Genomic DNA, 17,088 nt, shown 5'->3' with positions numbered 1-17,088 from the left:
TTAAATCAGCGTCGCTGATGTCAGGACACATGATGGCTTATGGTCGTAGTTCCGTACCCATGCCAACTTCACTCTGGTTGCCCAGTATTGCTTCACATAATACGGAATAGGATGGACCTCCTCTTCATGGCTTAGGACATGCATTGTACTAATAGTGTCTGGTTTTTATCAGTGGAGGGAAATGAAGGGAGAGATAAGAACTTGCCTCTATCCTGTTTGTTAGCCTGTCAAGCAGCTTCACAGCAGCTGCCTTTCTTTACAGCTATAAGATATTAATTACCTGTGATCTTAAACTCTCTGCTAAACGGCGAAGAAGGATGTTGAGGATGCAGGAAGCATGTGAGAGGAAAATAGTATTATTGATGGAAGATGGATTTTTGATTTTATTTTTTTTAAGAGTGATGCAATATTTTTTTTGTTTGGTTTTGAATAAAGAATATTACTATAGCAATTTTTTTCCAAAATCAGTGGTGTTTTTAGCTTGTGGGATGCCATACATCAAGATCTTCCCATGAACTTCCCATGTGCTAATACTGGATTTCCTCCATTTTAGTTCTTACATCCTTTCCTCCATATTCATAAATAGTCCTATCAAAAGCTATTATCCAGACCACTTTAGATAATTTGTTAATTCATGCATAAATATTAGGAATTTTGAATATATGGCAGCGAGCCAACAGCCTTGAACATGAAATAAAATGACAGCATCGAGTCACTAAATGGAGCAGAAGCAGCAACAACAATTTGAGAGCTAAATTTCAACAGACAGGAAGGCAACCTTGGGGCAGGGGGGGCACATCCAAATTGTATAACATTATAATGTTGTTTGTTGGTTTCACTAAACAAAATAATGTTGATTTCAGTTTCAGTAAGCTCCATCTCTTGAGTCTGTCATCTTAGGCTTTCCCATGGCAGCATTACAACAAAGGCTGCTAAGTCTTTTACAAGGAACATCAATAGATTTAACTAGAGACATTTTACCCATTTACTTATTGTGGGATTATGTTAGCAGACACAATGTCCCTCCTGTATAGGTACCTGGCTATCTATGAATTTACTGAAGATGATCCAGCCACAGTAACTCAGTGAATTCAATTCACTTCCTAATAGGCCGAAGAAAGCAGTTAATAGTCCTTATGCAAGTGCTTGTTGCCTACACACACCCACAGGCTTTCTCATGATGAAAAAGTTTGTGTGCAGTAAGCAAAGGGTGAATTTTTCTGCATCCTGGCTGCTATGCACCAGTTTCCTTCTGTGGACACACATGTAAAGTGGTTCCCTCCACCTTCTGAAAGGAGCACGTGACTTTGCACAGGAATTCTTAATGTTTTATTGTTCAGATCATTATAGATGTGTCCAGAAGAACACACCTTTGTGCATTGTTCTCCCTTGTGCTAATGAAAGAATGTACATAGTCACCAAGTGGCTCAGACTGAGGAATTCATCCCAGATTTGAAACTGATCTAACAAAAGCATTTCATATTAACTCAGTTTAATTCCTTAATCCAGCTCACAGCAGTCCTGCACAAACATTAGTGTATTGCTGTTGAGATGGTAACCAGGGACAGTGAGAATAAAACTTTTTTTGGTGCTGCCACTCTTAGGGTAGTTGAAAGTATTCATGCAACTACAGCCTAAGTGCAACCATATTAAAAATTAATGTAGAGTTACAAGCATCCTTTAAATTCACACCCTACCAAAGAGCATGCATCTGTGTTCAGACACACCATTGATGAAGATAAGATTACATTTAGAAAGATTTCCTTGGAGCTGTAATGTCTAGAAATGTAATCCGTGTTTCAGCAAAACAAAAACTTTGGGAATAATTTTTTTTTTCCCTGAACATAACCTAACCATGACAGATTCCTCCACGGTGTTCCTGAAATACGGCCCCTTCTTTTCTCATCTCTACTCCTCTTCAGTCTTACCAAATGCAGCCTCCTCTTAGATTTTTACCTGCTAAAATCGACCCCACCCAATCTTTTCAAATTGTTGATGCTGTTACATCAGTGGCTTGACCATCTCACGTACTCCCTTGAGTCATTACAGTATCTTTATTATGCTGCTCATCAGGTTCAAGGTCATCAAGTTAATACTCAGTAGTGTGAGGGACTCTCTCTCTTTGGTGTGTTCCCCGTCCTTGCCAGTAACACTGGCTTCTGTCTCTTGTTTTCTCTCACAGATATCTCAGTGCCTATGTGGCAAGTGCCCTTGCCAATCTGGTTTACCAAGAGTGCTTGCTTGCATCCTTCAGCCTTCATGACTGTTGTCTTTCTTATGAAGAGACAGGCATGAGACTTTGTGTACAAAAAGCAGTGATACTTGAAGTTGCTTACATGCTGTAATTCACAAACATACTACATTTTATACTGTCGTGTTTTCCTTTTTTTTTCCTACTACTCCTACACCTTTATGTTTATGAACTTCACTTGTAATTAAGGGAGTGGAACCATCACCCATATGAGGAAAGGCTGAGGGAGCTGAGTCTCTTTAGCTTGGAGAAGAGGAGACTGAGGGGGTTTATAAATATGTAAAGGATAAGGTGTCAGGAGGATGGAGCCAGGCTCTTCGCAGTGATGTCCAATGATAGAGCAAGGGGCAACAGGGCAAGCAGGAGCATAGGAGGTTCCACATAAACATAAGGAAAAAATTTTCACTGTGAGGGTGACAGAACACTGAAACAGGCTGCCTAGAGAGGTTGTGGAGTCTCCTCTGGAGACACTCAAAACCTGCCTGGATGTGTTCCTGTGTGACCTACTTGAGGTGATCCTGCTCTGGCAAGGGGCAGGATGTTCTTTCAAAGTCCCTTCCAACCCTTAATGTCTGTAATGCTCAGGGCAGTGTTTTATGCGTGCTTCTAACTTAAATGTCTGTCCTGAGTTCCTTTTCTTTTATCAGTGCCCTGTTCATTTTGATACTGCAACTAGAAGCATTTCACTGATGCATGTTTACACTACACCAAGTGCTTGCAGGTATCCTTCAGGCCCAAGTGTAGTTATATGAGCAAGTTCTTGTGGGACAGGTCAGTAGGTGTTTTGGAAACTGCTTGGACTCGCATGCAAGCTAAATAAGCAACGTCTTATTCTTCATTTGTTGGTGGGGTGAAGAACATTGCATTTCCTAGCTACGTATGGGCAGCTGAGGAACCTTGAATCAATGCTCTCATCTAGCTTGTCATAACGTGTTTCTGTAACTATACTGTGAAAGTCAGAAATGCTGAGTGGGATTGGGACTTTCAAGGAAGAGAGTACTCTGCTATTCATCTCTATAATCCTGTATAAATTATTCCCTTAAAATGTTTTGTTACTCATTCCACTTCTTCCACTGATCACCATAGTTGCAGACACATAGTAAAACAAAGATTTGGGGACTCCTGCCTTTCTGTTCTCTGTTCATGGTTCTGAGGTGCCTGCTGCAACATCTTCTTTCTCCCACAGCACCTTGTTTCCAACATTGATGAGGTGAGCATACAAGGAAAACAGAGGTTTAGGCACCCCAACCCACATAGAAATAAGATGAAGCTATCATCATTCCTGTGCTGCAAATTGATCCCCCTCTTTCTTTCTCTCAGATGCATATTGCATCATTCTTTATTTCCAGCTGGAGATAGTGGGGCACAGTAGGGGCACAGCAACTGCATGCAAGGAGTCATAGTGATTGTTTTTAACAACCCCATTTGCCATCTTCTTCCTATTTCTGCAACTCTCAGGAGCTGCCTCGTCTGTCTCACATTGTTTACAGATGCTAATTCTTCCAGCTCAGGATGGTCAGTGGGTGTATCCACAAGGATTAAAGCCAAGCTATCGTACATGTTTTTCCATCTTCTTGTCCCCATTCTCCAGTCAAGTGGTCTTTTCATCTACCTTTCAAATAGCCCTAACCTTTGAACCAGAGGGCTCCTAAGTCTAAAGTCCTGGAGTCAAATATTTACCAGTTTTGAGTTTGCAGTTGAAAAGCAAAGTGATTTTTTTTCAGTCATATTCCCCATTGCTCAAGTGTGTTCTTGAATCTAGCAGGTTAGGGTTGGTTATTTAAACCAAGTTAAAGATTGCACTATTCTCCACTGACATTTCACAGCAAGGGTGCTATCTTGAGTTAGCTATTTTGAATTTTTTTTCTTTTTTTTTTTTTTTAACTTTAAGTGAGACCATGTGTACATTATGGCTTTTGGTGTATTTCATTCACGTGAGACTCAAAAGATTTTGCAGTGTCCTCCTTCTGCTAGATGTGCAAGATACATGCTTGCATGTTGCTGTTTCAGCCACGATACGGAGATGGCTATACAAATGCTGCTGCTCTTCTCTACACCCATACCTTTGGTTTTTTACCTTTTCCTATTTTGCTGACTTTGCATAAGGCTTTTCATTCATATGTTGCATGCAATGAGTAAATTGTATTACCCAACCCACATTTGACATACTTCTGTTGCATTGGTGAGCTACACCCACCCAGAAATTGTTCTGATTCATTCAATCTGTAGATGAACAGCCAGTAGGACCTCAATTTGCAGGACTAGCTGGCTGAATGAGTTTCAAAGGTCATCTCCAGCTCAGGAGTTCACATTAACCAAGTAAATGGATCAGTCACATCCAAACATTCAGCTTTCCCAAGATACTAATGTTATCTGTTTAGATTGAGGCTCATTTCCGGCACACAGTTTTGTCTTCTGCCTTCTCCTGACTGTACCAGAATCAAAAGTACTCAGATTTGTGGTATTACTACACAAGCTCACATGTAGGTTGAGAGGCTTGTCTTGACTTTTGGAAAAGTACCAAACCCAAACTATTTATCACTGGTTTAAGTGTCATTGGCCTGTGTCAGCTGGTTAAGCACCAGAGTACCTGGTACTGACACTGCTGTTTACCATCCTTTCTACTGTCAATTGCTCATGTGCATTTGAAATGCTATATTTGGCTGAATTGCCATTTTTTATTTTGTGATTGTCCATGTGGCAACAGCTGCTGCCAGCAGTTGTGACTTACCTGGGTGTACCCAAGTCCATGTAGTTCTGCACACTTCAGCCTCAGTCATTTCTACTTCTACACTGTGGAACTTTCTATGGTTGCATGATGTGGGGGAAAACCTTTTGCTCAGACTCCTCACCGTTAAGAGAAAAAAGCTCACATGAGCAAGGTGAAATGTAAATGTAATCATCTCGTGGTTGGTGCATATGTCTCATCCAGAATGGACTTGGGTTCCCAGGATTGCTTATATGGATAGCATATCCCTTCTAGGTTGATCTGGGTTGGGTTCAGGTGCCAAAGTCTGTGAACTCAGCTGGTAAGATGCAACAGGCAAGCATTTATTCTAATTGCAGGGTATGGTCAATAAACCCTGATAACCAGTGGTCCTTTCCAGAGTGTTTATGAAGGAGGATGGTCTCTGCCTGTTCCCTCGGTGAAGAGATAGAATCATGTCACAAGCAATTCCACATCCCGCAGTAACGTGTCTCTTCCTGAACCTCATTTCCTGCCAGTGATATCTTGGAGCCCACTAGGCAATTTGGAGGTTTCTGGCTACGTCAATCAAGAAAATTGAGCAAAATATAAAATTGCCATATATTTAGAGCATCAGTATAGATATATGACCAATATGTATGACCAACCTTTTTTGTGTTGAAGGCCAGAACATGCCAGAATGAGTTCTAGGAACACATACACTCCATGGGTAGATACAAGTAAACGGGATGACTAAATGGTTATTGGCATACTCTTGGCACCGAATATAGGTTGGAGCTGCTGTTTTTCTCAGAGCCTTCTTCCTTCTGATATAGGAGAATGTTTTTTGTCCCATTTTTAAGAGAGTTGAACACTCTTAAATCTGTTCTAATTGCTCTAATGCAGTGTATGTGTTCCTCCATTCTGTTATCTGAGTTGTTTATCTGATGATCATTCTGACTTCAGAGTGCTAGTTTCTAAAGGGTATGTGATACTTTCTTGAGCATCTGTCCTTCAAAAGGTCTTCTGTCTTTGGTCCGGTGTTCTTTGTACTTTTATTGACCTCAGAGGCCTTCTGGAAAACTGTACTTCAGTGATTTCAGGCATGTTGAGTAGTATAAGTGTTGTAGTTTATGATTCATAGTAATCAAAGGTTTCCTTTCCTTCATCTACCTTTCAACCTCAAGCATTTATGTTTAGACAGGTGTGACTTCTATGGTATTGATATCACACAGTATTGCATTCCAGGGAACTGTCTACAGGCTGTTCAGGAAAGAGACTGCTTAATGACTCTTGACCTAAGCTGCATTCTTTTGTGTGGTAGTCAGGCCACCTCACTTATATTTCCTGCATTGTGTGGTTGGATAAGACCATGAGCAGTTCAGTTCATGCTTCTTAGTCTGTACAATCTCCCAAGTCTTTGTGAAGGAGTTGGTGACCACAACTGCTTGCCTTTGTCTTTGATAATTACCTAATAAAAAAAGAGTTAAGGATGCAGTTTCTTCAGTCTCTATGGTTCTTCTCAAAAAAGGGAAGCTCCACAAGGTTTTAGTGGATATCCAGAATTTCCCTTCTCACATCTAGGATGTTCCCTAGATCATCAGGATGATCCCACTCTTAGTCGCATTGGCTTGCTTACTGCCAGTCAAGCATTGCTCATTTACTGTTGTGGAGCAGCTCATGACTTCTTCATTGATGTGCAGTGGGAAAGGCTGCCTTATCCTTTCTTCCTTATGTGGTAGTTAATAGCACTGAAGTCTGCTTGGTGTATATGTCTGGCTAAATGTCCAATTTCTCTTTTTGGTACATTGATCATTTTGGTTTCTCTCTAGTACCTCAACAGTAATTTTTGGTTTTCTGATGTTCCTACTGGAGCTGATGGAAGCTGGACCTTTCCCTGTTTCAGCCAAGGTCTGTTTGACTGCCATTTTACCCTTTATTACCATGTGTTCTTTAAGATGTTCATGAGAGGGTCAGCTCAGAGGCCAGACCAAGCTGCTCAGGGTTTCAGCCAATCTTTCAAACTCCCAGAGGTGCACAACCTCTGTGGACAACCTGTGCCAGTGCTTGAGTATTCAGTCTGAATGTTTTGTTTCAAATTGCGCCTATTTTCTCTTGGCCATCTGCCTTCAAACAACTGTGAAGAACCGAGTTCTGTCTGTTCAATGACAGCAGGCACTGGGGAGCTGCTATTAGGCGCCCCCCCAAGCAACCTCTGCTTCAGATTGAACAAGGCAGCTACTCCCACCTCTTCCCACAGGTCAAGTGCTCCACAGCCCCCACCATTTTTGTGGCCTCTGCTGAAGCTGCTTCAGTTTGTCAATGTCTTTCTTGTATTGAGGGATACCAAATGATTGCAGTATTCTGGATGTAGTCTAATGAGTGCTGAGCAAAAGGGGGTAATCTCCTTCAATCTGCTGGCTGTGCTGTTAACACAACTCAGGATGCTGTTGGCCGTTTTTGCTGCCAGGGCACACTGTTGGTTCACATTAAGCTTACTGCCCACATGACTAGGAGCTCTTGGCATTCACAAGCCTGTGTTGTTGAAAGGAACAGTTCCTTCTGAGGTGCTGGATTTTGAGTTTGTCCTCATTGCAATTTTTAAGGTTTGATATTGGCTCCTTCCTCCAGCCTAAGGGCAGCCCTGCACTTCAATATATCAGCTGGTCCATTACACCTTGCCTCCTACCCCTGCCCAATTTGGTATCATTCACAAACTTGATGAGCAGTACAAGTCTCAGGATAGATTCTTGCAGTATGCTACTTTTACTGGCCCTCAGGTAGAGTACAGCCTATTAATCACTACCTCTGAGCCTGAGTATCCAACCCATTTTTTGTCCATCTGATTGTCCAAGCATGCAGACCTTAATGTGATACCTTGATACAAGACAGTGAGAGACAATGTATGAAGTTGAGGTGAATTATATCCACTGCTTTCCTGTTTTCAGGAAATCCCATGATTTTATCACAGAAGGCAACATGGTCAATCAGACATGAGTTACACCATGGTATATCCATTGGTGACTACATGCTGACTGTCACACTTTCTTCTTAATCCTATACACAGAAATATATTTCATGAGGACTTGCTCCTTGATTTTCTCAGGGACAGAAGTGAGACTGATTGCCCTGTAGTACCTCAGACTGGTTTTTTAACATTTTCTGAAGGTGTTTGCAATATTTACTTCCAGTCACCTGGGGATCTCAAATGATGACACTGATGCATTGACTGGCATGATTTTAAAAATACCGTAGAAAGCAACCTTGCAAGGACATGGGCCATTTCTCTCATATCCTTAGATACAGTCTGTGTCATCACATGGTCTCAGGTGGGGTTGAGTTCTTACAGTCACTGACTGGATCATCATCTACTGCTGATAACTCTTATCCTTGTTCAACCCTACTTCTAAGCACAGAGGCCTATATTGGAGACCTTGACAATAAAGAATGAAGCAAAAAAAGAAAAAGGCAGCTAGTAACTCTGTTTTACCTGTTTCTCCTGTCACTAAGTCACCCATCCATTCATCAACAGGCCCAAGTTTTCCTTGTTCAGCCTTCTATTACGCAGCAGTAAAGTCCTTGCTGCCCTTGACATCCTTGCAAGTCTCAACTGGAACTGACATTTGATTTTGACTGCATCCCTACATGCCTAAGCAGTGGTTTTAAATTTCTCATTTGTCCATGCTTCCACCTCCTGTATGCTGCCTTTTTTGCTCTGGGGCTCATACAAGCCAATCTCTTGATATATTTGCTTGCCCACCTAAACACCAGGATGAACTGTTCTTGCCTTTGGAAGATGCTGTTCTTTACTGGACACAGGCTCTCACCCAGCTGGTTGCCCATCCCATAAAGCAGATTCATATATCTGAGCTGCTCCTTTACAGAGATAGCACACCCCTTTCTTGTTTTTTCCTCAGAAAACTGAAGTGTGAGTCTGTCCACTGCAGCACTCAAGTTGTGTGAGCCATCTCACCACACCTCAGTTTCTCCAGTCATGTAGTTGTATGATCACACATGGAACTCTTATTTTCCCTGACTGTTTTCTAGGCTGTATGCATTTGTGCATGTACACTAGAGGTGGACTCCTGCTTTTTTTCATACTTTCTTGAGGTTTCTCTTGTACTTGTTACCATGCACTCTTTTCTTTCCATACCTATATACCTCTTCCTCCTCTTCCTCACTTGGCTACAGGTTGTGATGTCACTTTTCCAACGATCCCGATCTGAAGCATTTCTCACTGTGCTGGCCAGGTTTTTGGCAAGGATACTTTTTTCCACTTTGGTGGATCATAGAATCATAGAATCAACCAGGTTGGAAGAGACCTCCAAGATCATCCAGTCCAACCTATCACCCAGCCCTATCCAATCAACTAGACCATAGCACTAAGTGCCTCATCCAGTCTTCTCTTGCACGTCTCCAGCGATGGCAACTCCACCACCTCCCTGGGCAGCCCATTCCAATGGGCAATCACTCTCTCTGTGAAGAACTTCCTCCTAACATCCAGCCTATACCTCCCCTGGCACAACTTGAGACTGTGTCCTCCTGTTGTGCTGCTGGTTGCCTGGGAGAAGAGACCAACCCCCACCTGCCTACAATCTCCCCTCAGGTAGTTGTAGACAGCAATGAGGTCACCCCTGAGCCTCCTCTTCACCAGGCTAAACAATCCCAGCTCCCTCAGCCTCTCCTCATAGGGTTTGTGTTCCAGGCCCCTCACCAGCTTCGTTGCACTTCTCTGGACACAATCCAATACCTCAACATCTCTCTTGAATTGAGGAGCCCAGAACTGGACACAACACTCAAAGTGTGGCCTGACCAGTGCTGAGTACAGGGGAAGAATAACCTCCCTTGTCCTGCTGGCCACACTATTCCTGATACAGGCCAGGATGTCATTGGCTCTCTTGGCCACCTGAGCACACTGCTGGCTCACGTTCAGCCTGCTATCGGCCAGCACCCCCAGGTCCCTCTCTGTCTGGCTGCTCTCCAGCCACTCTGTCCCCAGCCTGTAGTGCTGCTTGGGGTTGTTGTGGCCAAAGTGTGTAACCCTGCAATTAGCCTTGTTAAATCTCATCCCATTGGCCTCTGCCCACCCATTGAGCCTGTCTCCCCTTTGCAGTGCTCAACCATCAAAGAGAGTCCTGTGGTCATAAAAGCCAAATCCTTGTTGCTAAACCCAGTTGCAATACAAAATGTCGATCTGCAAGATCCATCTCTTCCTCATTCACTGGAGGTCACCTGGGTATCCATGCCTTTGACCCTCCGTGTGAGCCATGTTGCTCTTGATACACTCTGGGTCAATAAATAAAAGTAACAACAGGAATGCTTCAACTGGTGTGACATATACCAAACAGGAAGAGAGGAGAGGTGGGAGCAGTCTCCTCATGGGTACTGCTCAGGGAAGCTTTCTGGTCTCAGGTAACAAAGCATGAGTGTATCCATGTTTGTGTGCTACACCCCTCAAACATCACTGCCTTTCGGTGTGTAACAGTAATTTGTTTGGCAGTGAAGATGCGTTCTAAATCATCTTTCCATGAAAGTTAATGAAAATGTAGTAGATAGACTCACAAAATCACAGAATCATAGGGGTTGGAAGAGACCTCTGGAGGTCATCTAGTCTACCCTCCCTGCTGAAGTATTTTTCCTTGATGACAATTAGATATCTTAAGCACAAGAGCACACGTTTTTGTTGGGTTTTTTTAAACTCTGATTTAAGACAATGCTTGAGCACAGGCAGCCTTAGTGAACTTGAATGTGAATTTTTGTGTAAATGTAATTTTTCACTCTGATGTTTAGGTATTTCAGATTATTGCGAAAGGTACCGTGAAGGTATGAAACTTGTTCTGAACACCTTTGGACCAGTTCCAGAATTTTCAGGTGAAATTCAGCAGAAAATCAATCAGGTAAATATGGAGTTGGTAAATACAGTGATATTCAGAACAAAGAATGTTAGCTTTTGTTTTAACATTTGTGCCATTTCAGTTTACTGTTAGAGGTACCTGTAGTCCGTATTTCTTGTGTGGTTGTGTACTTTAAATGAGAAGATCAGTACCGAAGGCATGTACCTCCATTCTGCATCAAGGGAAAGGGATCTGTCAGCAGAGTAACACTATTACTAGGCCAGAGGAATCATCTGCTAACAACTATGGGTTATTGATTAAATTCTCCACACTGTTTCTTGCTCCTTCTGTTCTGTGTTTTCTGCCATACCAGGCACAGCTCCAAGCTTCCTTTCCTACATGCCTTTTCTCCCCGTGTCTTCCTCCTACTCCATCTTCCTGCATTCCTGTTGCTTCCACCCATCTGAACGGAAGCATCCCTGTCAGTTACATCTTCTTCCTGTTGTCTTTTTTCCCTGGGTGTTCTTTTTCTTGGTTTTGTATACTTTACAGACTAGAGCTCCAGTCTGTAATGTGTGCAAATACCTGGCTGAAGTTAAGCATGAGAGCAGTCCACTAATGTTAGTGGCATGTTTGAAGATAAGATGTGTTTGAGCGCCATGCTGGATTGGGACCTAGTTTCTCAGCCCACAATTTGTTCATATTCACTATATGGTCTACTTTGTATGAGCATAGGAGTTAACTGACACTTTTTAATGCTTCATTAAAGAACACATGGATGTTTTGAATCGTTCCTGATCAGCTGTCAGATATTTATGCCAAGTATGGAGACAGCCTGTCTGGATGATAACATTTTTGTTCCTATTTATGTTAATGCAATTTCAACATCAGCTGTGTTAAAGTGTAAAGAGATTCTTTTATGCTTAAACAACAATGACTTTTTATAATAATCATCATCAATAATAATTGTGGATTTATTCACATTAGAAGCTTTTTATTGATATAAAGCGGTTTGGGTTTCTTAACAGAAAGCTGGATTCCACCTCAGCATCTGTTTCTGTGTCTCTTCATTATCTTCAGTCTCAATGCCAAAGATGAGCTTATAAGAATCCTCTTGCGTAAAACATTAAACATTGCTTATCTCCCTCCTCTGTCCCTCCCCCTAATTTTTTGTCATTGGTAGCAGGTCCAGGTTTTACCTTGTTTCTCAACACTTGCCTCTTAAACCTAAGAATTCAGGTGCCATTTTGGCAAAGGTGATCTCATGATCTCTACCTGCACTCTCAAAACAGCCTTTTTGCTTTAAAAGAAAATCTGTTACAATGTACTGTCTGGCCAGAACTCTCGTTCTCCTTTCAGTGACACATTTAACTGGCACTTCTAAGAGAACTTTGTGCATTCACAATTATTAATTTTTTTCCGTTTTGTTTTAAATATCCTTTTTCCACACTAAATTGTCCAGACTTTGCCCTTTGTGTCCTCAAGCAGTACTGTACATTCTCTCCTCCATATATTGTTCTAATAAACAACAAAAAAATCACAATTCTGGGTTTGTTATGTGTCTCCCCCTGTCATTTTGATTATGCCTGGCACTCCGAAGACAAAACGTTTTTAATAAATCATGGCATTTCTCATTACCTTTATTAGGAGCCAGAACAGAGATCACAGTTTTACACATACACACAGAGCAATTTGGTTTAGAGCACACTTTTAGCCACATAAATGGCCAGGTTGCCACCTTCCTACTTAATGGAAGATTACTATCAAAGAGACTCACAGGCAAACCAAAAATAGAGGCTGGTGCTTTGATGTTTCTGTAGACATCTTCACTGCAGCATTGAGGCCAGCCTTCTCCAAGCACTTTTTTCTCATACAGCTTAGCTCATTTCCTGTTATGTATATAAAGATTTAGTGATGGAATAAATTAGTTTGTGTGGATGGTTACTTCCTCTGACAAAAGGCAAAGCAGGACAACAATGTTAGTGAAAAACTTTTTTACTGAGAACATGAGATTTACTCACCTTAAATTTTCTGTTCCAGGCAATGTCTGAAAAGATTCCAGTTGTTCCAAAAGTCCTGGATGCCAGGAGAAAACGGAGAGATGAATATCTCACTGGTCTTGCCAAACTGAAAAAGCAAATGAAATCTGACTGAGGTGCACCTCATCTAACAAGAGAGACCAAATGAAGAGCAGATATTCAAAAAAGTGGAAACTTAGTCATGCAGAAGAGGAGTCTGAATGTGCACCCAATGATATACACAGCAGTAGAGACTAATGAAACATTTGGTCCAAATTTGTCATGACATAATTAATGAATTAACTGGAAACAGTTGTTAAAAAGTTCAGTTAAAATTTATTAAATTACTATATACATGCATTAGATGTGTATGCAGCAAGCAGCTTTAATAATATGAATATTGTGCAATGCTGGAACACAATCATGTTTTAAATAATGCATTTTTCAGCTTGCTTAGGAATTCAGTGCTTGAACAATATTTGCTTATGCAGGGATCTGAAATCAGCAAACATCAGCTGTTTGTCACTGGAGAAAATAAGCCCTTACCCACCAACCACTGTGGCAGCGAGGTTAATTTGTAAAGCACTGACTGGAGGCAGGAGAAGGTTGTGTTGAGCAAAGAGTAGATTCACTGGCCAGTGAGGAGAGACCTCAGCAGCTGTAAGGGTCACTTCAACTTTTATCTGTAATTGTTCCACAATGTAGGGGAAAGAATTATTCCTCCTTTCCCTCCCTTTGGCACTTCTGTACTTGTATGATGAGTAAATAGAGCAGAATTCCCCACTTACTCTCTACTCCTGGTTGTGTAAGACCTACCAGAGACCTATTTCGTCTTTAAGACCATGCACTTGATACCCCATGGCTTTGCCCCAAGCTTGAGTAAGGTGTTTGATGCTTGCTGTTGGCATTGCTGCATAAGTATGCCCCTTGTTTTAAGACTTGTCTATGAGAAATAAAGAGGTTTGATTTAATAGTTAATTTGGGAGACAGTATGGTGGTCTGGACCTTCTCCCAGACCACTCTGTGACTGAGCTTAGGAAGCCAGTTTACCTCTCTGTTTCCATGTCTATTTTTTACATTGTCTGAAGCAAGGATTGCTTCTTTTGGATTCAGCTGTACTGAATGTAATAGCTGCAGGGACCTCAAGTATCTGCTGTTTTGCTCCACTACAAAGGGCAGACTGCAGTGTCTTAGATACAGTATTTGTGCTTTGCCGCTGCCCTTCCTACGGGAAATACACCTCCATATACAAGGATGCAGTATGTGCCTGGAAGTAGTAATGTCCTCAGTTTCTGCTGTGGCATGTCCTATCCGCAGCAGGTGGGGTGTTACTGTGAACATGTGAACCCTGTAATATGGTTGGGCTTTGATCTTAGCTGGAACCATGGGGCATTATTGTTAAGCAGAAGAACTTGAAATGGTGCTTTGCACCCACGCTGCCCGAGTAAAGCATTTCTGAGTTTGTGCTAACCGCTCATGTAACTTCACAGCAAGGATGCAGAATTTTTAAGCTGTCATTTTGCTAATGCTCTTGATTTTTACAGATGGTGCAGCACCGAAATGGGTTGCTGAGACTTAATTAGTTACCACTTTGATCTGAACCGCAGAAATGTCTGCGTGAACATACCAATGCCACGTCTCTCTGCTTATATCACAGTAAAAGAGACCTAGGATAAATCATGGCGCTTGACACAAGCTGTAGTCCCAAGAACACATTTCTGGATACGAAAAATGAGATAGAGGGCATGATTCAGAGGTTGTCCTGTGCACCTTTATAATCAGCGGAGAAGAAGGAAAAATTGTAAGCTCAAATTTATTTTATCCAAATTTAGACCTGAAAGTGTCAGTTTCTTCTATTGCTTTTTATTGCCACAGTGACTGGCTCTAAACCTGCATTTAGATATCTGAAGTTGAGGAGGTCAGTCCTCACTCTTGATGCCTTATTAAGCAATAGTAAACTAATTGTGTGGGTTATGTTCCTCATTTTATATTCCTCATTTTATATTCCTCATTTTGTATTTCAGGCAAGGCCATAGCGTGTTCAAAATAGTTTCAGGATTAGACCTGTTTTCTATGAGCATATAACATTGTCATAAGTAATTTAGCTTACATTGCTTCTGTTTACTCTGAGGTATCTTAAAACTTGATTATGTCATCAAATATTTGCCTCCACCTTTATTATTTGATGGTGAATAAAATATTTTAATGAGGAAAATTTTAATTTCTGTTCTCCAGTGTGATATGTAATAATAAGTCATTAGAAACCACTGCTCTAGTAGATTAATTTCTGGAAGTCAATGGGAGTAAGTGGACAGGAAATAATATGAACACTCCTGTAGTTTGTGTGGTGGTGTGGTGGTTGCTGCTGTTGCGGGGCCCTGCCATGAGGGAGTGACTTTCTGTGGGGGGAAAAGCACTCTGGACCACAGTGATGCTGGAGCAAAACAGTGTATTTTTGCTGAAATTTTCTTAATTGAAGCACACAAAATTATTAAGTGGTAAATGTAACAACTGGAAAGCGTTTAGGAGAGGGTAGCTAAAGGAATGAGATGGGCTGTCCTCATCCCAGGGACCTGTACCTGGTTCACAATTAATCCCCTTTAGTCATCAGCCATTAGACTGAGGTAGGGCCTCCTAGTGCAAGGAAGACATTGGACAAATGATGGATGAGGTCCCTGAGATCACAGAATCATTGAATGGTAGGGATTGCAAGGGACCTCTGAAGATCATCTAGTCCACCCCCTCACCACCACCCCAGAGCAGGTTCACCTAGAGCAGGTTGCAGAGAAACAGTATCCAGGTGGGTTTTTAATTACTCCAGAAGCAGAGACTCCACCACCCTCAACATAAAGAAGTTCCTTCTCATTTTTAGATGAGACTTCCTATGTTCAAGTTTGTGTCCATGACCTCTTGTCACTGGGCAACACTGAAAAAAGACTGGTCCCATCCTCCTGAAACCTACCCTTTAAGTATTTGTAAGCATTGATAAGATGCCCCCTCAGTCTTTTCTTCTCCAGGTTAAAAAAACTCAAGTCCCTCAGCCTTTCTTCATAAGACAGATGTTCTAGTCCCCTAATCATCTTCATAGCCCTTTGCTGTAACCTGTCAAACAGCTCTTGTCATTGAACTAGGGAGCCCAGAACTGGATGAGGCCTCACCTGGGCAGAGTAGAGGGAGAGGGAGGATAGCCTCCCTTGACCTGCTTGCCACACTCTTCTTGATGCACCCCAGGGTGCCCTTGGCCTGCTTGGCCACAAGGGCACTTTGCTGGCTCATGGTCATCCGCTTGCCCACCAGGACTCCCAGGTCTTTTTCCACAGAGCTGCTTTCCAGCAGGTCAGTCCCTACCCTGTGCTGATGCATGGGGTTACTCCTCCCCAGGTGCGGGAGGGCACTTGCCCTTGTGGAACTTCATAAGGTTACTCTCTGCCCAACTCTCCAGCCTGTCCAGGTCACTCTGGATGACAGTGCAGCCTTCAGGTGTGTCAGCCATCCCTCCCAGTTTTGTGTCATCAGCAAACTTGCTGAGGATACACTCTGTCTGTTCATCCAGGTCATTGATGAATCTGTTGAACAGAACTGGACCCAGTACTGGCCTCTGGGGAACACCACTTGTTACAGACCTCCCACTAGAATGCTGCTTAGTACAACCATCTGAGCAATGTGTTTCAGCCAGTTATCGATCCACCCCAGTGTCCATTCATCTAACCCACACTTCCTAAGATTGCCTATGAGGATGCTGTGACAGATAGTGTTGAAAGCCTTGCTGAAGTTTAAGTAGACCATGTCCACTGCTCTCCCCTCATCTGTCCATGCCCTCACAGAAGACTATCAGACATGACTTCCCCTCGGTGAGTCCATCTTGACTACTTTTGATAACCCTCTTTTCCTCCACATACTTTGAAATGATGCCCAGAACAAGCTATTCCATTGTCTTTCCAGAGGGAGGTGAGGCTGACTGACATGTAATTTCCTGGGTCTTCCTTCTTGTCCTTTTTGAAGACTGGAATGACACTGGCTTTCATCCAGTCCTCAGGCGCTTCTCCAGTACTTTTCAAAGATGATGGAAAGCAACTAAGCAATGACTTCTGGCAGCTACCTCAGCACTCACAGATGCATGCCATCAGGATGCATGGAATTCTGGCTATTCAGTTTATTTAAATGATCTCCAACTTGAAACTCCTCAACCAAAGCAAAGTCTTCCTTCCTCAAGGCCTTTTCTATTATTTCCAAAGTGAGGGATTCCTGAGGACTGACCTGAGCAGTAAAGACCGAAGCAAAGGCATTAAGTAACTGCCT

General features: G+C 42.3%; 1 protein-coding gene across 1 annotated transcript in view; it reads left to right on the top strand.

The window, feature by feature from the left end:
• CRYL1 (crystallin lambda 1) overlaps positions 1 to 12,925 on the top strand; it is a 57,633-nt gene extending 44,708 nt beyond the window's left edge. The window contains exons 7-8 of the mRNA XM_054384996.1: positions 10,728 to 10,834; positions 12,812 to 12,925. Coding sequence (XP_054240971.1) covers positions 10,728 to 10,834; positions 12,812 to 12,925 — 221 coding nt within the window. The remainder of the gene's footprint in view (positions 1 to 10,727; positions 10,835 to 12,811) is intronic.
• Positions 12,926 to 17,088: the final 4,163 nt, after the last annotated feature.

This window comes from Indicator indicator, chromosome 1, assembly GCF_027791375.1.
Source record: "Indicator indicator isolate 239-I01 chromosome 1, UM_Iind_1.1, whole genome shotgun sequence".
Lineage (NCBI taxonomy): Eukaryota > Metazoa > Chordata > Aves > Piciformes > Indicatoridae > Indicator > Indicator indicator.
The sequence above is the reverse complement of the archived record's forward strand: the minus strand, read 5'-3'. Positions and strand labels throughout refer to the sequence as shown.